This window comes from Lepus europaeus, chromosome 9 (genome assembly GCF_033115175.1).
Source record: "Lepus europaeus isolate LE1 chromosome 9, mLepTim1.pri, whole genome shotgun sequence".
NCBI classification, from domain to species: domain Eukaryota; kingdom Metazoa; phylum Chordata; class Mammalia; order Lagomorpha; family Leporidae; genus Lepus; species Lepus europaeus.
Window position 1 is genome coordinate 36,194,921 of NC_084835.1, and position 24,504 is coordinate 36,219,424.

Consider the following 24,504-nt stretch of genomic DNA (forward strand, 5'->3'; position numbering starts at 1 on the left):
ACATGTTATAGACAGTAGTCTTGCTAGAAAGAGACTTTATTTTAACTTTGATTGGCTTGGTTCCCCCGCCCCTCCCAACATTTTCCCCCTGTTCCCCCCTAAAAGGAGGGGGAGAAGGAAGGGACTTTGCCCAAGCCAAGGATTTGGCTGTGACAATGTTAGATTTAATAATAATATTGTGTATGAGGCCGAGGACTTATCTGGAGTTGTTTCAGGGGAGACTGAGGGATGCCCAGGGTCTGGGTTTTGTTTTTGAGTGTTTGAGCTATTGTCTGTACCGGACTGTTAGGCTGCGCGCGTTTCAAGGGATACAAAGAAAAGCTGAGCACAGAAAATAGTATTCCAGCACGGATGTCTTGGATTAATCTTACTCTCTTTCCCTTTGTAAGGCAGGTTGTATTATTTACATATTTCTTTTGATAAACCTCCTAGCCTGGCCAAGCTTTACAAAGACTGCGCTAAATACACAATAGCATTTCTTTGTGCATGGTGTCCTCAGAGAGTTCTTTAAGCTGAACGCCCAAATTTATTTCTAATGTGCATCAACAAATACAAACAGGCTTGCATTTCTCTAATGCTGTGTCAGCCAAGTGGGGAGCCTTTGAAAGAATTCTCTAGCAGCCACATCCGTGCTCCGCCAGGCCTCCGTCACCACTGTTGGGTGGTGTTCAGAAAACGAGAGGGAGGAGTGAGGGTCCTGAAACGGTGCACAGTGCTGACCTCAGCCACTGCCCCTGAGCCCCCACTCGCTTAGAAAACTCAATGCCCCAATCAGACATATTTTGAATAAACAAACTCTTTAGAAACAATACATACAGACCACTTTCTGCTGGCCGAAAGATCTGCCACTTTCAAGAGTTGGCTAATAGCTGACACTCTATCTGGTAAGCTCTTAAAAGCTGCAAGAACTCTCTCTCTAGCTTCCCTCCCTCCCTCCCTCCCTCCCTCCTTTCCTTCCTTCCTTCCTTCCTTCCTTCCTTCCTCCCTCCCTCCCTCCCTCCCTCCCTCCCTCGCTCCCTCTTTCATTACCTTGCCACACTGTTTATTGCAAGCTTTGAGCGGGAATAAATCAAGGAAGGACTTTGGTGACACCTGATCACAAGTTTTCACACTGCTGACATCGTGGGCATTATTGGATAATGACCACGTAATGATTTAGTTGCAACTCATTTGTATTATGCACAGATTGTATAACCATGTAATTCTGTAATTTTGGATTACTTTTTCTTCCCCTGTAAAGTACTGCTGATCTGTGAAACCGCATAGTACCATTGAAAACTTGGTCATATGGGTAGGTTAAAAGAGTCAACAGGGCCTCATAGGAAAATCCAGGGCATTGTTATTTAATAACACCACTGTGTCAAGCTTTGCTTAAGGAACTTAAGCTGCTACGGTAAACCATTTATCAACTGTCTGGGATGTAATGGTGTTGTGTTACCATCATTTCTGTCCCCCAAGTAAACCACCGAACTTCATTCTTATGGGATGAAAGAGCTCAGACAGAACACAGAGGGAGATACAGACTGAAAGCTGAAAGCTCCCTCTTTGTTGGGCCTAGGTAGTGGTGGGTTGGCAGCACATATGGCATGTAAGATCTCCTACCGTGCTGAGAAGCAGGTTTCACCCTGGGGTGGGCTCTACTAGCACTTTCTGGTATCACCCATCTTTAAGTCTTGGTTCTGCTGCTGCTCACGTAACTGGAGCACAGGAAAAATGTCCTCACATACAGGGGGTCTGCCCATGAAGAGGTCTCTCTCACTAGTGATACATCCCCTCACCCCCCATCACTGCTAGTGGACAAGCTGTGACTAAGGAGCTATATTCTCCCCAGAGGATCATCCTGTTGTCATTTCTGCCTGCTATACTGCTGTGGTTCCATGTGGGCAACAGTGACTGTCTCAGTGAGAACTCTGGTAGATGAATTTGGGACACAGAGTACTTGGTAGAGTATATCTGAATAGTATAGGCTTCCTGTTCTTAGCTCTGCATCTGTAAAAACTGACCTATAAGAAAGTCAGGAGAATGAAAGCATTATATTTAAGTGCCTAGAATAGGACCCATTATATAGACAGCTCCCAATCAATATGATCGCCCCTCAGCCTCAATAACTGGGAAATTGAGATCATGAAAGTGCCCACTCCTTGGGGCTGCAAAGAAGATTACAAAGAAATAACCTGTTTAACATGATGTTGCTAGTATCTCACAGTCAGGACGCCATGCATAATGGAAACTACATAAATGTTATCATTGCTATTACTGTTAAAATAGCCTTTGATTAAATCAATAAAATCAGAGATGAAAAAGGAAACATAACAACAGACACCACAGAAATAAAAAAATAGTCATCAGAAATTACTACAAGGACTTGTATGCCAGCAAACAGGGAAATCTATCAGAAATGGATAGATTCCTGGACACATGCAACCTACCTAAATTGAACCAGGAAGACATAGAAAACCTAAACAGACCCATAACTGACACAGAAATTCAAACAGTAATAAAGGCCCTCCCAACAAAGAAAAGCCCAGGACCAGATGGATTCACTGCTGAGTTCTACCAGACATTTAGAGAAGAACTAACTCCAATTCTTCTCAAACTATTCAGAACAATCGAAAAAGAGGGAATCCTCCCAAATTCTTTCTATGAAGCCACCATCACCTTAATTCCTAAGCCAGAAAAAGATGCAGCATTGAAAGAGAATTACAAACCAATATCCCTGATGAACATAGATGCAAAAATCCTCAATAAAATTCTGACCAATAGAATGCAACAACACATCAGAAAGATCATCCACCCAGACCAAGTGGGATTTATCCCTGGTATGCAGGGATGGTTCAATGTTTGCAAAACAATCGATGTGATACACCACATTAGCAGACTGCAGAAGAAAAACCATATGATTATCTCAATAGATGCAGAGAAAGCATTTGATAAAATACAACACCCTTTCATGATGAAAACCCTAAGCAAACTGGGTATGGAAGGAACATTCCTCAATACAATCAAAGCAATTTATGAAAAACCCATGGCCAACATCCTATTGAATGGGGAAAAGTTAGAAGCATTTCCGCTGAGATCTGGTACCAGACAGGGATGCCCACTCTCACCACTGCTATTCAATATAGTTCTGGAAGTTTTAGCCAGAGCTATTAGGCAAGAAAAAGAAATTAAAGGGATACAAATCGGGAAGGAAGAACTCAAACTATCCCTCTTTGCACATGATATGATTCTTTATTTAGGGGATCCAAAGAACTCTACTAAGAGACTATTGGAACTCATAGAAGAGTTTGGCAAAGTAGCAGGATATAAAATCAATGCACAAAAATCTACAGCCTTTGTATACACAGGCAATGCCACGGCTGAGGAAGAACTTCAAAGATCAAGCCCATTCTCAATAGCTACAAAAACAATCAAATACCTTGGAATAAACTTAACCAAGGACGTTAAAGATCTCTACGATGAAAATTACAAAACCTTAAAGAAAGAAATAGAAGAGGATACCAAAAAATGGAAAAATATTCCATGCTCATGGATTGGAAGAATCAATATCATCAAAATGTCCATTCTCCCAAAAGCAATTTACAGATTCAATGCAATACCAATCAAGATACCGAAGACCTTCTTCTCAGATCTGGAAAAAATGATGCTGAAATTCATATGGAGATACAGGAGACCTCGAATAGCTAAAGCAATCTTGTACAACAAAAACAAAGCTGGAGGCATCACAATACCAGATTTCAGGACATACTACAGGGCAGTAGTTATCAAAACAGCACGGTACTGGTACAGAAACAGATGGATAGACCAATGGAACAGAATAGAAACACCAGAAATCAATCCAAACATCTACAGCCAACTTATATTTGATCAAGGATCCAAAACCAATCCCTGGAGTAAGGACAGTCTATTCAATAAATGGTGCTGGGAAAATTGGATTTCCACGTGCAGAACCATGAAGCAAGACCCCTATCTTTCACTTTACACAAAAATTCACTCAACATGGATTAAAGACTTAAATCTATGACCCAACACCATCAAATTATTAGAGAGCATTGGAGAAACCCTGCAAGATACAGATACTGGCAAAGACTTCTTGGAAAAGACCCCAGAAGCACAGGCAGTCAAAGCAAAAATTAACATTTGGGATTGCATCAAATTTAGAAGTTTCTGTACTTCAAAGAAACAATCAGGAAAGTGAAGAGGCAACCGAGAGAATTGGAAAAAATATTTGCAATCTACGCAACAGATAAAGGGTCGATAACCAGAATCTACAAAGAAATCAAGAAACTACACAACATCAAAACAAACAACCCACTTAAGAGATGGACCAAGGACCTCAATAGACATTTTTCCAAAGAGGAAATCCAAATGGCCAACAGACACATGAAAAAATGTTCAAGATCACTAGCCATCAGGGAAATGCAAATCAAAACCACAATGAGGTTTCACCTCACCCCGGTTAGAATGGCTCACATTCAGAAATCTACCAACAATAGATGCTGGAAAGGATGTGGGGAAAAAGGGACACTAACCCACTGTTGGTGGGAATGCAAACTGGTTAAGCCACTATGGAAGTCAGTCTGGAGATTCCTCAGAAACTTGAATATAACCCTACCATACAACCCAGCTATCCCACTCCTTGGAATTTACCCAAAGTAAATTAATTTGGCAAACAAAAAAGCCATCTGCACCTTAATGTTTATTGCAGCTCAATTCACAATAGCTAAGACCTGGAACCAACCCAAATGCCCATCAACAGTAGACTGGATAAAGAAATTATGGGACATGTACTCTATAGAATACTATACAGCAGTCAAAAACAATGAAATCCAGTCATTTGCAACAAGATGGAGGAATCTGGAAAACATCATGCTGAGTGAATTAAGCCAGTCCCAAATGGACAAATATCATATGTTCTCCCTGATCGGTGACAACTAACTGAGCACCAAAGGGGAAACCTGTTGAAGTGAAATGGACACTATGAGAAACAGAGACTTGATCAGCTCTTGTCCTGACTGTTGATGTACAATGTAATACTTTATCCATTTTAGTATTTTTTTTGTTCTAGTACTATTGGTTGAACTCTGTAATTAACACACAATTATTCTTAGATGTTTAAATTTTAACTGAAAAGTGATCCCTGTTAAATTTAAGAGTGGAAAAAGAGAGGGAGGAGATGTACAATTTGGGACATGCTCAATCGGACTTTCCCCAAATGGTGGAGTTAGAAACGTGCCAGGGGATTCCAATACAATCCCATCAAGGTGGCATCTACCAATGCCATCTCACTAGTCCAAGTGATCAATTTCAGTTCACAATTGATCATACTGATAGGTCTAAGAGTCAAAGGGATCACACAAACAAGACTAGTGTCTGCTAATACTAACTGATAGAATCAAAAAGGGAGAGAATGATCCAACATGGGAAGCGCGATACACAGCAGACTCATAGAATGGCAGATGTCCTAAACAGCACTCTGGCCTCAGAATCAGCCCTTAAGGCATTCGGATCTGGCTCAAGAGCCTATGAGAGTATTTTAGGCATGGAAAGCCAAGACACTCTGGAAAAAAAAAAAAAGAGCTAAATGAAAGATTTCTGTGAGTTAGATCCCAGTGGAAAGAATGGGGCCATCAAAGAAGGAGGTACCTTTCTGTGAAGGGAGGAGAGAACTTCTACTTTGACTATGACCCTGTCAGAATAAGATCGAAGCTGGCAAACTCAAAAGGCTTCCATAGCCTTGGCAACTCACGACTAGAGCCTAGGGAGATTACTGATGCCATAAACAGGAGTGTCAAATTGTTAAGTCAACAACAGGAGTCACTATGTACTTACTTCTCATGTGGGATCTGTCCTTAATGTGTTGTCCAATGTGAAGTAATGCTATAACTAGTACTCAAACAGTACTTTACACTTTGTGTTCTGTGTGGGTGCAAACTGATGAAATCTTTACTTAATATATACTAAATCTATCTTCTGTATATAAAGAGAATTGAAAATGAATCTTGATGTGAATGGAATGGGAGAGGGAGCGGGCAATGGCGGGGGGTGCGAGTGGGAGGGAAATTATGGGGGGGGCATTGTAATCCATAAACTGTACATTGGAAATTTATATTTACTAAATAAAAAAAATTAGCCTTTGATTAGAACTGTCAACTAATTGGAATCCTTCCCCCTGTTTGCACTTTGCCTTTTTGCTCCCTCAGATCTTAGGGATTGAATCAAAAGAGCAGTTTTCAGAATGTGCTGATAAGCATTTCAGTTCCATCTTCTGTCTTTGGTCTAAGGACAAAGGGCACTGTTTTCGGAGTTGAGGAACTTACCAGCGGTGCGATGCTAGATAATTTACTCTTTTTACATCTTCACGATTGGATAGTGACACTTGAAGTCAAGTAGGGTGAAGCCAGAATCTGAAAAGGTCTTGAGCCAGAGAATTAGATTCTCCTTCAAACACCAAAGAAGGTAGAAAACGAACTAAAACCAATTTTGAAATTGTTTCAGAAGTAGTTGAAACAGAGGTTTTCTAGTGAACCTTCAAATTAACAATAAAAACATCAAATGGACCCAAATAATTAGTCTCTCATTAAATTAGCCACAACACTATATTTTCAAGACATCTGAAAAAGTCAAGTGACGATTGCAAAAATCCATACTTTAAAGGACTTAAGTTTTGAGTAGTAGAATTGGGGACAAAAAGATATTTGACAAAATATATAAGATACTCTGAGGAGACAAGAGATTCATCAACGCCCGTTGACCAGTTACTGAGGGTAATACATGGTGTAGAGAACACGGATGCTCTGAAGAGACAGATAGAAAACCCAGTTTTGGGAGGTGGAGCTCTGGGATCCTAGAGCCTTGTGTAAATTCATTTTGGGCCTCAGGTTTCCTCCCTTAAAATGAGAATAATGATACTTTCTCTCTCTTCACCATACTGCTACAGAATAAAAGGTTATGAAATTTTCTTATGGATACAAACAGGACGAGTATTAATGAAACAAACTTGTCTTTCAATATGTTTATCCTCAAAATCAAGATTCACCAATCTCAGTACTTTTGACATTATGAAAGACAATTATTTGCTGTTTGAGGCTGTCCTGTGCCTTGTAGGATGTTTACCATCCCACCCATTAGATGGCAACAGTACACCACTGCCCACCAGCTGTGATGGTAAAAAATGCCTTCACACATTTTCAAATCTACTTCCCAGGTCAAAAAATTCACCAATGGAGATTCACAAACGCAAATCAGATCAAAACCTTCAAACTTATTTTAAAAATCAGGTATCTGAACTTTACCTTTGCTCTTCTGACTCAGAATTTCTGGCATAATACAAAGCAGAATACATTTTTAAAATGAAGAAAATGCATAAAGAGTTCTGGTGCATAGTGGTGCTTAAGAAGCAGCAATTAAAAGACAAAACAACACATATGAAGGTTAAAAGAATTTAGTTCTTGAGGTTAGAGAGTAGCTAATGCTACCAAACAAATAACCAGTGGTTGGATCGGAGTCACCACGACCTGGGCAAAGCTTTTTCTTGTGTAAGTTCTGGAAGAAGATCTCCAAAGAGAAGCTTAGTTTAGGCAAAGAAAGATATGGTTTTGGTGCCTGAGGCATGCTCCTAGAGGAAGCAATAATGTCTCAGTGCTCAGCATTTAAGCATAGACTCCAACCTCCTATCCTTCCCCAAGACTTAGACATCTGCTGATCCACACTCAACCTGCCACTGAGGCCACCATCCTCCCAGGATCTTGCTCAATTTTAAGACAGATTTTCTTTAAGGATCCTGCAGCACAACTAGGCTCTTAGCTACTTGCTACCATGGGCTCCAATCATTTCATTTCTGGCTTTTGAGATCCCTCCTGGCATGGAGTGCAGCACTACTTTTCTTCTCTGTGCTACAAAGCTTACCTTAGCATTAGGCACCAGTGTAGGCTGGCTTTTTAAAAATTGATTTATTTATTTAAGAGAGAGAGAGAAAGAGAGAGAGGGGAGGGGTGTGTGTGTGTGTGTGAGAGAGAGAGAGAGAGAGAGAGAGAGGGGTTCCATCTGCTAGTTTACTCCCCAGATGGCAGTAATGTTCAGGGCTGATTCAAACTGAAGCTAAGAGCCAGGAACATCATCTGGGTCTCCCATGTGGGTGGCATGGGCCTAAACACTTGGCCCATTCTCCACTGCCTTTCCCAGGTCATGAGCAGGGACCTGGATCGGAAGTGGAGCAGCCAGGACTCGAACCAGTTCTCACATGGGATGCTGGGACCACAGATGGTGATGGCACCTGCTATGCCACAATGCCCAGCCCCAGGCTGGCTTTTACACTTTCTCCTGCTACTGATGAAAGTCATGAGGATAAGAAGAGTATTGATAGACCAATTCCTACCACATACCCTGTGGTTGGTGCTTTACAGGCATGCCTCATTAAGTCCTCCCAACCCAAAGAGCGAGGTACTGTTTTTACCCCCAGTTTTATGGTGGAAGAAATTGAGGTTTCAAGAAGAAGTTACTCAGTCACATAGCTAGTAAGCAGCAGACCCAGAAACTGAACTAAGGGGTGGCTGACCACAAGTCCATGTTCTTAATATCTGCCTCATATAAGGGAACCAGTCCCTTGAAAACTGGAGAGAGTGCCTTCTAGGAGAAGGAAGCTGTAGGGATTCATTTAGCTGACAAGGTCTGGGTGTTTGTTGACGTGCAGATGCTTCATGGGATCCACACATGGGTGAGTGTGAAGTTCAAGCTGAGAAAGTTAGGTGTTAATGATGCCTTGGTTTTTATTTTTTAGGCTCTAAAAAGATGCTTATGGATGAAGCTTGTCAAAAGCATTTTTGAGACTAGTTTCTGATCTATCTGGCAGGTAGACAATTCTTTAGGGATCACCTTGGAATCCACTGGTGATAAAATGATCCACTGACAATACTGATGACTTTACTGAAATCTGAACTCATACAGTCCATATCATAAAGGACAAGGGTTTGTGCCGGTGGAGGGTTTCACCTATGGCATGGTCTTACAGCCTGCACACTGTGGATGTTCCATGTTGTTGGGGCTGCCCTGTGCATTGCAGGATATCTAGCAGTACCCCTGTCCTCTATCCCTGAGTGCCAGCAGCATGCTACCACTTCCCCAAAACTATGGAAACCAAACATATCTGCAGATACAGCTGGGTGTGGGGCAAAACCATGCCCAGATGAAGGCACTGACCTAGAGCTCCCCTGACGAGTGAGGCTCCTAAGCAGTGGGTCTTTCTTCTTATATGGGCGTGGAATAGCTTCCATCTCATACAAAGAGAGAATTTTCTGGGCAAAAGAGAGTTACGGTCCTCCTCCAGAAAAGATGACTTAGAGATCTTCACTAGAGAACAACATAAATTAAATTTTGCATACTTCATGTATTTCTTATTTTCAAAAGAAGTTTTCTCTGCATAAGTAATGAGAGTGGCCCTTACATCCCAGTTGGCAAACAGAACTGGTAACTAATGAAACCCCCATCCTGGGCAAGACTGGAGCTTTGTTGGTCTAACTGGCTTCAGCCCAGGGACTGTCTGGATAGGGAATACCGCCAAAGGCAGTCAAGGCAACCCAATATGGCAAGGGGCACTATCATTGGAAGCCTTATGATACATGAACATTCCTAGTGGAATAAATCACTAGACTCCATTAACTGGATTTTTAGTCAACTCGGCAGGAGTTTAACAGCAGAACAGGAGGCTGTTAACTGTTCTCTTCTGAATTGGGAATTTGGACTCAATCAAGTATTTAAGTTGGGCCTTCTTTTCAGGTTTTTGGACACACAAAAATAACTTGCAGCCACCTGGTGGAAGAGTGATTTTTGCTTTTCTTTAATCAATGTCATGGCAGAATTATAAAAAGGAAAGAAAAGAGAAGCAATGAGGGAGACTGAAGTAAAAATCTGTAGTGGTGATCAGCTACACTGCTGCAGCTCCTTCCCTCGGGTCCAAGATTGTCTCCGAGATGCAGTGAGCAAGGTGATGAGCTCTCTCTTTGAAATTTCCTTGCATGAAATCCCCCAAATGTAATCTACTTTGGAGAGTGGGATAGGCTCCTACACTCAATCCTAGGTTGACAACTAGACTTGATTAGTTATCAGGTGAACAATTCCTAAGCACGACAGTTGTCACACCCATCAAACACATCCCACTGTGTGTGACCACAGGGGTGGCAGAGGTCTGAGTTACATCTGGAGAGGAAGGGGTACTTTCAACACATTTTGCAGTAACTTTTTTCCTGTGTCCTCCAGATCAGTGGTTCTTTTTTTTTTTTTACTTTTTGACAGGCAGAGTGGACAGTGAGAGACAGAGACAGAGACAAAGGTCTTCCTTTTGCCGTTGGTTCACCCTCCAATGGCCACCGCGGCTGGCGCGCTGCAGCCGGCGTACCGCGCTGTTCCGAAGGCAGGAGCCAGTTGCTTATCCTGGTCTCCCATGGGGTGCAGGGCCCAAGCACTTAGGCCATCCTCCACTGCACTCCCTGGCCACAGCAGAGAGCTGGCCTGGAAGAGGGGCAACCGGGACAGAATCCGGTGCCCCGACCGGGACTAGAACCCGGTGTGCCAGCGCCGCTAGGCGGAGGATTAGCCTAGTGAGCCACGGCGCCGGCCCAGATCAGTGGTTCTAACAGGGGTGATTTTTTCTCCGGGGGGATAGGTGGCCATATCTAGAGAGATGTTTTGCATTGTCATAGCTGATGGGGTGTTGCTACTGCTGTCTGGAGTAGAAGCCAAGGATGCCACTCAACATTTTTCAGCCCACGGGAGCAGCTCATGACAAAGGATTTTTCTTGCTTAAAATGGCAATAGTGCCTAGGGTGAGAAATATCTCTACATGTTTTTAAACCTGACAGTTACAACCTATCATTCCCTAATGAAATTTTATTCATTATTATCAACATTTATCAGAGGGAATAGGAGCCATCTGACTGGGTCACATGGAATAAAGCAGTGTGTATGTATATGTATGTGTGTGTGTGTATTCGTAAACTTGTTTCTTATAATGAATTGAAGGCAAGTAAGTTGGAAAGTCATTGATCTTATCCCGTATTTTTCAAACTTTCATGTCTATTTTAATCACCAGAAGATGGTGTTGAAGTGCAAATGGTGGCTCATTTGGGTTAGGTTTGAGCACCTCTCACAAATCCCCAACCGATGCTGTTGTTGCTAAGAGTCCGTGGACTACACTTAGAATCACAAAAACCTGCAGGTGTTGTTTCAAATTCATTCACTGAAAAAAAAAAAAAAAAAAAGAGAGAGAGAGGAAGTAACTCTGACTCTAGGTATGGCCGATAGTGAAATCTTTGGAGAGTAGCCTATCTGGACCCGGACAGGGAGAGAAATACTTGGATAATTAGCTGGAAGTATTTGAGGATTTAGTGCATCTTGCCTCCTGCAATGCACTGTGATAATTTGTTACACAAAACGTGCCTTGGCCACTGGGTGTTCTTGTGTGCGCGCCTGCGTGCACACGTGCACTCCTGCATGTGTAGTGTGTTTACGTCTGTTGTCTACTGCTTCCATGCCACAAGTCTGTCACAAGAAGAGAAAGAACACCTTTCCTCAGACACAAACGTATTATGCGGGTCATGTTAACATGAATATTGTGACCTTCATGTAGCAGAGCAGCCAGCCTTGCTTCTTAGAATGATTAATGGGACATTCTCCTGTGGAAAAGAAAATAAATTAACTGTCTTCACCAAATGTCTCCTGGAACACAGAAAGCTGTTCCGATTAAGACTCTCAGCAAAAGGCTTTGCTGCACACAAGCTCCCCAGAAAATTCAACACTGGGTTTCCGTAAGGTTTGCCCGGACGTGGATCTGAATGATTTCTGAAGGAAGCAGCTCAGAGTGGAGCAGAAAAGACTGTGTGAACATAACACTACTGAGATGCAAATCTGCTGGGAGGAGACCAACAACAACAAAAATCAACACTCAACTTCTTTGGGATAGTAATAACCCATTTTCCCTGAAGAATTCAAATCCATGAGTGTGCCCTTATGTTTTCTGTACATGGGACTGCTGAGACCTCAAACCACCTTGTGGCATAGGAGGCAGCGTCCCATGTTATGGGGCTGAGGAATGGGTGTCTATAACTAAAACTCCAGAAGTAAAGGGAGTCATCGCTATCATTTATTCGTTATCATGAAGGCTTTGGGCTAAGTGGGGATTCATATTTGAATGAGCAACTCATGACCATGGGGCACCAGAGGCATCAAAACACTGGTTGCCCCTCCCATTCTAAGAAAACTTGCTTTTATCAGTCTATAGAGAAAAATAGGTTTCTCTTATCATTAAAAAAGCTTCTAATAAAACTTGTTTTTATCAGTCTAGAGAGAAAAAAAGTTTTTTTTTTCAAATAAATATTCTGCTAAAACTGCCAAGAAGAGCAATGCTTTAATCTTCTTAATAGGAGAGGAATCTGATCAAATTTGGATGGTGGGAGGCAGAGAAAGCATGAAGACATTGGATCTTTGAGAAGAACTGTAGAGTAAATAGACATGAAGATGAACTTGGATTATCTTACAATTTCAGCTTGGAATTATCTTCCAAAAATCTAACAAAGCTTGGAGTAGGGTTGGGTATATACTTTATCTTAGGAAAGATCTCTGCTTAACTCCCTGATTATATATATGTGTGTGTGTTTTATATATGTATGTGTGTGCATATGCACATTTATAGTTTTTAATATATGAGCATATAATAGTGCATGTATATGGATATATGATTTAAAAATTATTTTGCGTCAAAATAAACTTGACTTTTAATTCAATTTTCCAACTGTTTTTAAGCACCTTCATAAAGACATACCACACACTCACACATACACAATCATATACACACACACATATTTACCTGTTCTATCTTTATATAGGACAGGTAATGCTACCAATCACAGTGAGAGGGATGGGCCATCTGCTTCTGTCCCCCTGCCTTTGCATTCAGTTTCTGTATTTTCAGGAAGACATTCTTCTGTAGCTATAATACCTGGCCTTGGGCTTAACTTAATGTCAGAACATGCTTTGGGGCTTAAATTCAGGTGAAAGAATCATCGATCTCCCTTAACTCCCCTTCTTGCTATGTCCTGGCTATGTTTTGCAGTTCCAATATATATGAATGCACAGATTTTAAAGGACATCCTGCTATACCCTCAGACAAGTTCTTTAGCCTCATCATTGAGGATGAGAGCGATGAGGTCATAGTTCAATTAAAATTTGATCTAAAGAGTATGGAAAAGCTCAGCTTCAGACTGATTTGGACAGCTTAATTTCAGATTAATAACCTCAGGGAAAATCCCAGTAGAATCAACAAAGGAACCTTCCGAATGCTACGAGTATGTGTGTGTGTCAAAGTCAGTAGATCAAGATTTCTGCAAAGCAACTACAGTGACTCAAGAATTCTGGACCACAAACCTCACAATTACCCACCCAGCTCAGATATCTGTGCCTTTTTATAGGAAACAAAATCCATGTAGCTCTTCACATGGCCAACTTGGACCGTGGCCTCTGTGAGCTTATGGTAGCTTAGCTTTCATTTAAAACTAGCTTCAGAATTTCTCCTTACATACAGAGAACAGCTTTAAAAAACCCTGGTTGAATTCTGCTAAGTTACTAATTATGTTTAAAAGAACTACTTGGTTGAATTCAGCTTGATTTTTTTTTTCTCAACAAATCAGTTCTATGTTTAGATAGTAATAAACTCCTGCAGTCTGCAGAACAATTGGCACGGCAGTCCCTTTAGCAAGTCAGGATCATGAAAAAAGGGCCAGCACTGGTAAGGAAGAAATGTAAGAGGTATCTCAATCCTGTCCTGCATGTCTGGCCTTCTAGCAGACTGTGGCTTGCACAAACCACCTGCAAAGAATATCGTGGGGACAAGAGGGAATTTGAATATCAATTGTATAAGGCAGACATGTATTGGCATAGGAAACAGAGATCATTAACTTTCAAAAAACTATTTTTGCTTATTCATTTTGGAAAAAAAGATATAATGAATATGAGCACAGAGAAAAAGATCTAGAAGAATAAAACACTCAGGTAGTAATCTCTGGGTGCCGGGACAAAGTATTTTAATTCTTATTTTTGCTTAGATGTAGTTACTAAAATTCTCCAGTGTACGCATACTGTATCTTAAAAGATAACAACCACTCCTTTCTGCCTTCCAAACAAAACAAAACAAAACAAAACAAAACAAAACAAAACAAAACAAAAAAACACCCTGGCATTCATAAGGTCAATTCTGACTTATTCCCAAATGTGTTGTTGAAGGGTTAGGAGTAGGTCATTTCCTAGTCACCAGAAGGAACAAGAAGTTGTGCAAAATGATGATCAGAAAAGACTTGTTGAATCCTCACCTATGCCAGTCTATGCCCCCACTGTACTATTTTGTACTCATAACAACTGTCAGAAGTCAATTTCATTATGGATGGAGAAACCGAGGCTGAGAGAGGCTGAAGAATTCACCACAGCTGGACAGCTCAGAAGGGACAAAACCAGGCTTCCTCCTGCCTGCCCTACAACGAAGCCCCATTCCAATGTCCCTATGAAACACATTTCACCAAAAGTGAGCAAGAAGCAGGCTGCTGTCCATTAAGCAATTCTTAGCAAGGTCAGGGTTAATGTTTTAAAGTGTTAGTGAGACTCTTATAGCACCTCAAAACAGATACAAAGGCTGGGTAAGCAGGAACAGAGGGCTGGGCAAAGCATTTCCAGGTTAATGCTGATGATGAAGATGGTGATGAGGATGATGGTGGTGGGAAGAGCAGCTCACTCGTACTGACTGCTTTCTCAGTCTGTGACACCATGGATTCAGGAGGGAATCTCAGCCTCATGACAAGCCCGTGGGGGGAATGTGCGATTTATTATGAGCCCTGTTATCTATGTGAATCTGCTGAGGCACTCAGAGAGCAAACACCTTGCTCAAGGCCACCCAGGTGGTGCGGACCAGATTTGGCTCCAGAGGCACCAGGACCACTACACAATAGCTGTCATTCAGGGCTCCCGGGGTCTGCTGATTGCTTATACAAGTAGAGGGAGTAGCTCGGGATCTGAGCACGAAGAGAATTCCATATGCCTTGATATTCTTTCATCAGTCTGCTAGAACTGCAGCCTACTGCACTGGGGAGCCCCTCACTGCACCTTCTCACTTTTGGAAGTAGATTATCTCACCTGACACCTGGGGATCTTACCGTCCATGAAGGCTGCTCTTCAGCACTTACCTCCTTGTGTAAGATGACTTGTTACTTTGATTAATCTATAGTCACGGGCATGGTGTTTTGGTAATTGAATAAGGTTGTTAGAATAAGGCAATCTGGGGTTTCACGTATTAATACAACAAATATATTTCAATCGGCAGAGGATCCTTTTTTTTTCAAATTACCCCTTTAAAGGGAAATTATTCACACTCAATTACCATGCTGCCACATACAGTGGACAAATACACGATTTGATAATGGAAGAGCAAATTAAAATCTGAGCAAGGCAGGGAATCCTGAGCAGCAGTCTCATCCGAATCTCCGTGCTGCCTGATTAAGTTCTTACGAGGCCGTTTGGTAAGGGGCCCTTTCCTGATCTGATAACTGCCACGGAGAGGCCAAATGCAGAGTCAATCTGCAAATACTTAATCCTCCAGAAGGCAGATTAAGTGTATAATTGACCTATATAATCCATGTATCATCTCCAGTCGAACGTTCCCCGGGCCCGGTTCACAGCGACACGGGGGCCGGCGAACCGTCAGCGCGCAGGCGGAATTACTGCCAGTGTGGACGCCATCCAAGTTTGAGATGGCTTTTTAATCACTCATCCCCGAGCCTGTGAGGTTTAAGCAGATGAATTCACCCTAAGCACATCTCTTTTAATCCTGATTTTCTTCTCTGTCTGTGTCTTCAAGAAGTACAAGGAGGAAAGAAAATAAATTAATTTTTGTTTAGACCTTGAAATCTGAGGTGCTTCTCCTGATGATCTGATCTTTAATTTCAAAAAGCATGTTTTTGTTTTGGGGAAGATGCTGAGTTAATCACGGCAGAAGGGGAAAAAGCCATCTGCATGATTTATGGACACTCCAACTTGAAATCACCATCTTCAAGTTGTTTCCTAAGCTTGTGCTCTGCTCCTTAGCTGCTACCGGAGGAATATGGAGATTATTTCATATCCATGTTTTATATTTTCTCTAAAAGTCGGCGATCATTTGCAAGCAGACCGACTTTGCACTTGAGTCTTATAGCAATCTCATTTTCCTTGTCAACTCCAGTATCTTTAATAATAGAATTTAAGTTCACTGTTACTGTTGGCCATGCTGGAATATTTTCTTGCTTCAAATATCTGCATATTTTGCTTTAAAATATGACAAACTCTTATTTTGTAGCAAGTGAAAACAATAGATAATTGTAGTGGATTTTTCAGGAAATAAGCTACAAATATGCAGATGAAAAATGTACAGATACACATCTAAAATACTGTGAGGGGTGTTTTCTGGTCAGCACTTTGGAGGGTTAGTTTTTCCTTAGGCACATTATCAAAATAGTGAGTATTTTATGAGAGCCTTTATATTAAAGGAATTATGTTAATAAACAGAGGGAAATTTCCCTGCCCCCCCCCCCCAAAAAAAAAAAAAAAAAGACCTGGTTTAGGCATTGTGATGTCCAAATGTATTTCTCCAATAAACCTAGAGAATGCTTGGTTTAAAGCAAAATTTGGTGAAGATGAATTTAGAAAGCCTGTTCTTAAGTTACATAATAAAATAGATAAAAATGCAGAACACCCAATAGAGAGCCCCAAATGCTATGCCGATAATCTCCCACAAGCACCCACTTGCAGCCAAAAGTACAATGACGAGGCAGAGAGAAACCCAGCCCAGGGAGCATTGGATAGGAGCCTACTTAAAATAGAAAATGCACCATTAAATGACCAGCTATTAATTCAAATATTCTCAGACACAAATACCCACTGCCATACAGCCTTTCTACAAGAGCACTCTCAAAGGGGGAGTGGGAGGCCGGGTGAGGGGAGCCTTATCAAACAGCAAGAACTTACAGGACTCATCAGGTAAATAAAACTGAGACTTGAGACGCAATGAAAAACACAACAGGAACTCATAGAACATGCGTCTGAATGACAGATGTCAGCAGGAATTAAAAACCAGAGAATGACACAACAGTCAGAATCAACAACCCCCAAACAGCAAACAATCTCAAAGATACATATTTTTTTCTTCATTCAAAATGCTAATTTGCTATTATTCATTTTTGCCATTTATCAAAATGCAACAATTTGGGAGAGAAACATCCCATATCAACAAGTCCTTCTCAATAGATTTCTGCCAATTGTTTAGAAAGCTGTCCCAGGACTGGTACCATTAAGGAATGAACTTGAAAGAGTAAGTTCACTGCAGCAAGGAATTCAGGGTAGAAGATTTCACAGCTCCTCCTGCCTCCCCCCTAAGCGTGGTGGACACGAGAGTCTTGTGGACCATATATGCAAAGAAATAAACACCATGCCTGAGGAAACAGAAGCCAAAAATAATCAAACATGTTGGTAATCTGATGTTTTGCGGCTAGATTATAGAAAAACAGTAAGTCCTGAATTAAATTACCAAGGCTGCATGGTAATGAAGCTTTTTGAGAAGCTCTGGGTTTTTAAAATGACAAATGTTTTAAATCCCTGACAGATTCAATAACTTCTTTTACACGACATCCGTTAGGTTGCCTAGCACCAATATTCTGTAAATTAGGGGATCAGGTTATTTGGAAAGTAAGAAAGTAAATGGCAAAGGCGCTCATTACACTTAAATAAGCTCCTGAGAAATTCTTTTTCTGTGAGGTTAGGAGTAACATACAGTGAATGGGTGTACTGCGTAAGCCTTTAGAATCAAATATTCCATGTGTGTGTGGGGGGGGCGGTTATAACCAAGACTCCATTGTGAAAACAAAACCGGGACGAGGAAATTCAAACTAACTGAAACTCAGTTGTAGGGGTGCCCCCGATATTGCCAAAGTCACTTCAAGCTGTTCATCGGAATCTAACAAGGAACTAGGGACACCATGAATTTTTTTAATAACCCTAAATATAACCTGCTTCCTGAAAAACGTATTTGTAGTAATATTTCTTTTCGCTGCTAATTCACATTAGATGCTGGAGAGCCTGCATTTGCCTGTGTTCCTCAATACTTAGGCAAGTCCAGTTTTACCATCTGTGCTAGCCACACAAATGAGCCACGGAAGAGAAAGTCTGCATTGCTGCCTTCAACGGTTCTCTTAAAAACAAATTCCATCTTGTACTTCTAAGTATGAAAAAAAAAAAAAAAAAGGAAGGAAGGGTGGATTATTTGTCCATAAAGTGACAGGCTCAACTGCAGATGAACACCCAATTCAGTACTAGCTGTTTTGTAAGTTTCGGGGAACACAAGGTCATTCGCACCAAGACTCACACGGGAACACACACACGCACGCATACATGGGCCACACAAAACTGAGAATCAGAAAATACTGATCAAAGGAAAAAAAAAAAAAAAGGCAACCTAGGCATTGAAAAGAACAATCCACAGGCTTGTTGAAAATTTGTGATTTGGAATTAAACTCAGCGGAGATGGGCAGAGTCTCCACGCTCCTAGCTGCAGACCGAGGGTGCTGCCTGCCTCTGTTTTCAATGCCTATTGGATGGGTGATTGTGCTCCAGACACTCTGGGCTCAGGACTTCCAGAAAGGCGCGCATGCAGAGAAGGGGGAGGACCCGCCGGCCAGCGGGCTTTACGCATGTATGAGGCATTCTGAGTAGATGTGGGCCATGCTAGAAGATGTATACAGGAAGATTATTTGACTCTAATTCATGCCACTTGATAGAATGTGATAAAACATTTGACATGAGAGATAAGTTCCATTTTAATCCGAGAGAGGACGGGTGGGAATTAAAAAAGTAAAAAGGGTTTCGTCCAAGAAAGGTGATGCAAGGGGGAGGGGTACTGAGTACAGAAAAGAGATGATTGGAAAAGGAAAAAAAAAAAAGAGGGAGTGGAAAAAAAAAAAGAAAGGAGCCTTTTCAACACATGAGGAAAGCAAATGAGCTGGAAGACAAAGCAAATAAAAGTCAGAAGCTGCAGAATCCGAAAGCGATGCCAACAATGAGCTCACTTAGCTATGGAACAAAAACACACACACACAAAAACTCAATGTAAATTGCTGAACACAATCACAGAAAAAATATAGAAACACGGATCCCAGAGTAGATCAAAACATTAATGTTCGGGCTGGCACCAAAACTACGGAAACCTGGACAGGAGGAGCTCACGTTTTCACGAGACAGAAGTAGGCTGCACACTGAGAGCCACAAGGAGACAGGACAACATCAGCTTCCATGCACTCTGGCCAGGTCTACACTGGCAAATTCGGTGGGGATTGGAAGGGGGGGGACCGGAAGCAAAATATCTGGCTAAATTAGGTAACCCCATCTGCTTTGGCCTGAAAGAGGCAGGCGACTGGAAATGGAAGCAGAATCATCTTATTTTCCTTTTAGCCTCAGTGGCTTGCTTTGCAGTGCAGATGTAGTCACAGTGGAAATAAGATTCATTGAAAACTATTAACCCTTGGAAACCTGCCTTTGCTGAAGTTCCATCTGGGTCTGGCAGCCCCATGCACCGGCTCTTTGTGCACCTGCTTCTTCTCCTAGGTTTCTAGGTGGGTGGGGGGGTGCACAGGGGCATCACGCTTTGGAACTGCAACTGCTTGAGCAACTCTTACATAAATGTCTGCCGAAACCCACGGCTAAGGATTTCTCGTCTTCCAAAAAAGAAAACGTCTTTAAAGAGATAACAATGCGACAGTTGCTGCACATCTGCACACCACAGCTGGCGTCATGGAGGCTCCACCCCCAGGAGAGAGACTTTGCCTCAGCCTCCCTGACGAGAACATCTCCTCAGAGTGAGGCCAGATTGCAAGGAGGGGTACCATGAGCAAGGAAGGTCTTTGCCAGTTAGAGAAAGCTGCCTCGCATATTCGGCGCGGGGACGAGCCTGCTGGCCGAGAGGCTGTGCGCAGTCCCAGCAGTCCCACGTAGCACACAGACTGGACTGAGACACTGCCACACCAGGAGTGGGTTCGGAACAGACACAAGACAGATAAGAGCCTAAGGCAAAGGGAGAGGGAAAGATTTTGTTGAATCAGGACCAATCCGTTTTCTCAAAATGTGACTTATCCTCCTGTCTCTTATTTTGTCACATTTTGGAGGGTCTCCTCCTTGGTCTCCAAGGAGGAGAAGGCATCTACTTACATCAAATAACCTTTCTATATACATCTCCTCATTGACCTTATCACGCAGGACATCTTGAGAGTGGCGGACGAAAGTCACGTAGGCATCGGCCACGTCCATGCCGGGTTTCTGCAAAGAAATAGGAAAACATGAACGTGCAATTTCCAGATGGGGACTCATCATTTTGACTACCCTCCTCCTGCCAAACTGCTTTTTAGTGATCACCCTTGTAGCCCTAGAATATCTATCTACAACCCAGCCTGGTAGAAACAGCTATTAGAACCTCCTACTCTTTCCAGAGACCTAGTCTGGCTAAGAAGGAAGCTGGAATGGTAGGATTTTTACAGATATTTTCCTACTGTTAATATTTTTTCCTGGAAAATGTATCTAGTAGATACATCTTCACTGAATAACCCACATTCTCTGTTTTTGCTTTGGATTGAAACCCCCCATTGGAAAATAGTCAAACGCGTTGTCTCACAAAGTCTGACTTTCATACACTACAAAGGTATTTCTTATCTCTTTTTTCCTCTTTAAAAAGATAGAAAAAGTGCCAAGTAAATAAATAGTATGTAAATCTATTACATCTTCTTACCCAAGTCCTATTTTGGGGGGTTAGTTTAACCCGAGGGTGTGCAGTGAGCACCTGCTAATTAGTTTACTCAGAGGACACATTCAAGCACTTCAAACATTTGTTTTTACTTTCCAGCACAGCCTGAAAACCCAAGGATTAAAAAAAAAAAAAGAAAAAGAAAAGAAAAGAAAAGGAAAAAAGCCAAGGCAAAGGGAAGTGGGAGAAGACTCAATTTTTAAATAAATTAGATTGTCTGGAAAGGTAAGCAGGTGATTCATCCAGTAGTTAGGGAATGATTTATTAGAAGGAAGAAAAAAAAAAAACCCTCAGAATGCACACGGCTTGAGATGTCACAATCAATGTTATCTCCAAAGAAACCTATTAAAACACTGTAATATGGGTCATTAGGATAGCTGCCACAAACCCCTTAAATTTCCACAGTAGATACATATGTTTGCTAATAACTAAAAAGATGAGTTTTCATTACTGTGATTTACCTTAGATCACAAAGTATCATTTCTCTACAAGACGTGACTGTCAGGCACTGCAAATTGAAGTTAGTTAACACTTCTGTGTAATTTCCAGGGTGAAAATGAGGACGGTTTGGAAACAGTAGGACTGTATTTTTTTTTCCTGATACAAAGCAAACAATTATCAAGCAAAGGGCCAATGCTTGGCCCCTGGGATGCTAGTAACATTTCTTAACACCTGCTGAAACAATGACAAGGTATTAATTTGAAAAACAATGAGGACAGCCCAAAGCCACAGTAGTCAAGTGTTACACTTTCAAGCAATTTTCAGTGAATGGATTGAGCAGGTTCCATGATGGTCCTCTAACTGTTGCAGTTTTATGATACGGAACAAGAGAGGTTCTCCAATGAGGTACGAGCGACAGCTATCAGCTCTAACCTGGCCCCTTTCTCTTTCTCTCTCTTGGGCAGTCTTGTGCATCTAAAGGCATTCTCATTAGGGATGGGGACCTTTTCCTGGAGGACCTGAGAAACTTACTACTATTGCTTCCATTCCTTCCCTACTGATGTCTGTGGTACAGACAGCCTTTTCCTGGGTATTTGCAGTATCTTAGAGAGAAGATCCAAAGTCAAATTCAACAGACCTATTAGTAGCCCATAACACTGAATCAGTGATTGACAATGAGGTGTATCTTCACCATTCCTTCTCTTTCCACTAAGGTGTACTGTCCCCCAAGAGGGAATCATCATGTTGAAAACTGATTACAAAACCAAGAATCAGTGTGGCTCATCTCAGCCAGGTAGTTAACAAGGTCCCCAGTTCTCTATCCCTTGATTCCATCATATTGTTTTTCCACTGCACTTTTCAATAGCTGACATTCAATTAAGTATTTATTTGTAATCTTCTTTCACAAGAACATAAGCTCCATGAATACAGGAACTTTGTTTGACATACTTTCTATTATTTCCCCAGCACTTAGAATGTGCCTAGCACATAACAGGTGCTCAGTAAGTATTTGCTGAGTGACCACATCTACGAATGAATAAAGAAATCCCCCTCACACCTTTTTTAAGCTCTCAGTCCCACTGCATGGATTATTACTGGATCCTTCACAAACTGGAACTTGTACAAATCATTTAAGCTTCTCTGGGTCTTAGTTATGCCATCTGTAACATGGGAATACTAACAGCTTCCCTACTTACCTTCCAGAACTCTTATGATCATGAACTAAAATAATGTACATGAGATGCCCTGAAAAGCCATAAGTTGTACTACAAAATGGACCACTATGATTCTCTAGCACTCACAATATTATATCATGCCATAGCCTTTGCCACCTTTAGAATCTACTTTGAATCAAGAAAAAAAGGGACCTCGGAGGAGCCCATATCAAAATAAAAATAATAAAATATCTTTGTGAAAATGCATAGTTTTATCATCATAGAGTCCTTAGGTTCCCACTCCCGGTCATCTTCCTTCCAAAATTAGCTTCATTCCCATTCCAACAACTGCAAGTTTTCATCTCCCGCTGGACCAGAAATGGGAAGAATGGAACCATTAGAAACAGGTGTACTGATAAGAGCGTCATCTTTCCCGATGCCCTGAGCAGGACTGATGAGGCTGCCAAACTGCAACACTGGACACAGACTTACCAACGGCTGGTGTTTGGGACTACTGAGGGCAGGGGCAAGGAGCCCCAGACCCAGGGAGGCCCTGGGAGAAGCTATGTGGTCACTGGGCAAAGAGCTAGTCACAGTACTGATCCTGGGTCACCAAGAAAAAATTAAATCACAATTAAGTCTGTTTCAACAGGCAGGGAAGATTTAGAATTCATTTTAAGTAGATTTCTAATCAAAACACTTAAAACTGTTGACAAATAAGTTAACCTATAGTTATAGCTGCAGAAATATACTCGATAAATTAGGCTTCAGATTACATCACTACCTATACAGAGTGAGATAAACTTTCAGGTGATGAGTTTTAGTACCTCACAATGACATTGTTTATTTAAGTGTGGTTTGGACAGACTGATACAATATAATGTAAATTTGGGGCTGGCACTATGATGCAAACTGCTGCCTGCAATGCCATTATCTGCCAGTATCTTATACCAGAGCAACAGCTCATGTTCCAACACCTCCATTTTCTATGAAGCTCCCTGCGAATGTGCCTGGGAAAACATCAGATGATGGCCTAAGTATTTGGGCACCTGCTACCCATATGGGCAGCCCAGATGGAGCTCAAGGCTCCTGTGTTTTGTCTGGACCAGCCCTGCCATTGTGGCCATTCGGAGAGTGAATCAGTGGATGGAAGACCTTTCTCTTTCCCCTTCCCCCTTTCTCTCTCTCTCTCCCTGTCTCTCTTTCAAAGAAATAAATACATCTTAAAAAAACGAAACACAGACTTTAGAAAGCATTTAGCCACATATATAAAAATACCAATAGTGTTAACTCCATCCATGTGCAAGCAGATAACTTGTGAATAGGCCCCTCTGTAGCTTAAGACAGGACATTGTAATCTTAGCTTGCTCCGATCAGGATATTTCTATTAAAAGTATACATTCATCAATTTTATTTTATTTAAAGTTTTTACTGAGTCATTTATCTGAGAGGTAGGCAGACAGAGAGTGAACACCCATCTGCTGGTTGACTCCCTAGATGACAGTAACGGCCCCTAGCTGGGGTTGAGCTGGGAACTCAATCCAGGTTTCCCATGGTAAGGGGCAGGAAGCCAATCACTTGGGCCATCACCACTGGGTTCCAGGATCTGCATCAGCAGGAAGCTGGAGTCAGGAGCAGAGCCAGGAATCAAACTCAGGTTTTCCACGATGGGATGGGATGGGATCATTTTAAATGCTACACTGCACGCCCATCCCAATCAACTTCATTTTATAGTGCAGCTTTGTCCTATGTCATTAATTGGTGAAATTGGGGAAATCATAGGTTTGGTGAACTAATCACACTTTTTTTTTTTTTGACAGGCAGAGTGGACATTGAAAGAGAGAGACAGAGACAAAGGTCTTCCTTTTCTGTTGGTTCTCCCCCCAATGGCCACTACAGCCGGCGCACTGTGCTGATCCGAAGCCAGGAGCCAGGTGCTTCTCCTGGTCCCCCCTGCAGGTGCAGGGCCCAAGGACTTGGGCCATCCTCCACTGCACTCCCGGGCCACAGCAGAGAGCTGGCCTGGAAGAGGGGCAACCGGGATAGAATCCGGCGCCC

General features: G+C 41.9%; 1 protein-coding gene across 8 annotated transcripts in view; it reads right to left on the bottom strand.

Moving 5' to 3' along the window:
- CADPS (calcium dependent secretion activator) overlaps positions 1-24,504 on the bottom strand; it is a 506,306-nt gene that overhangs the window by 22,040 nt on the left and 459,762 nt on the right. For all 8 annotated transcript variants that reach the window (XM_062200191.1, XM_062200192.1, XM_062200188.1 and 5 more), the window contains one exon: positions 20,263-20,370. In XM_062200191.1, the coding sequence (XP_062056175.1) occupies positions 20,263-20,370 (108 nt within the window). The remainder of the gene's footprint in view (positions 1-20,262; positions 20,371-24,504) is intronic.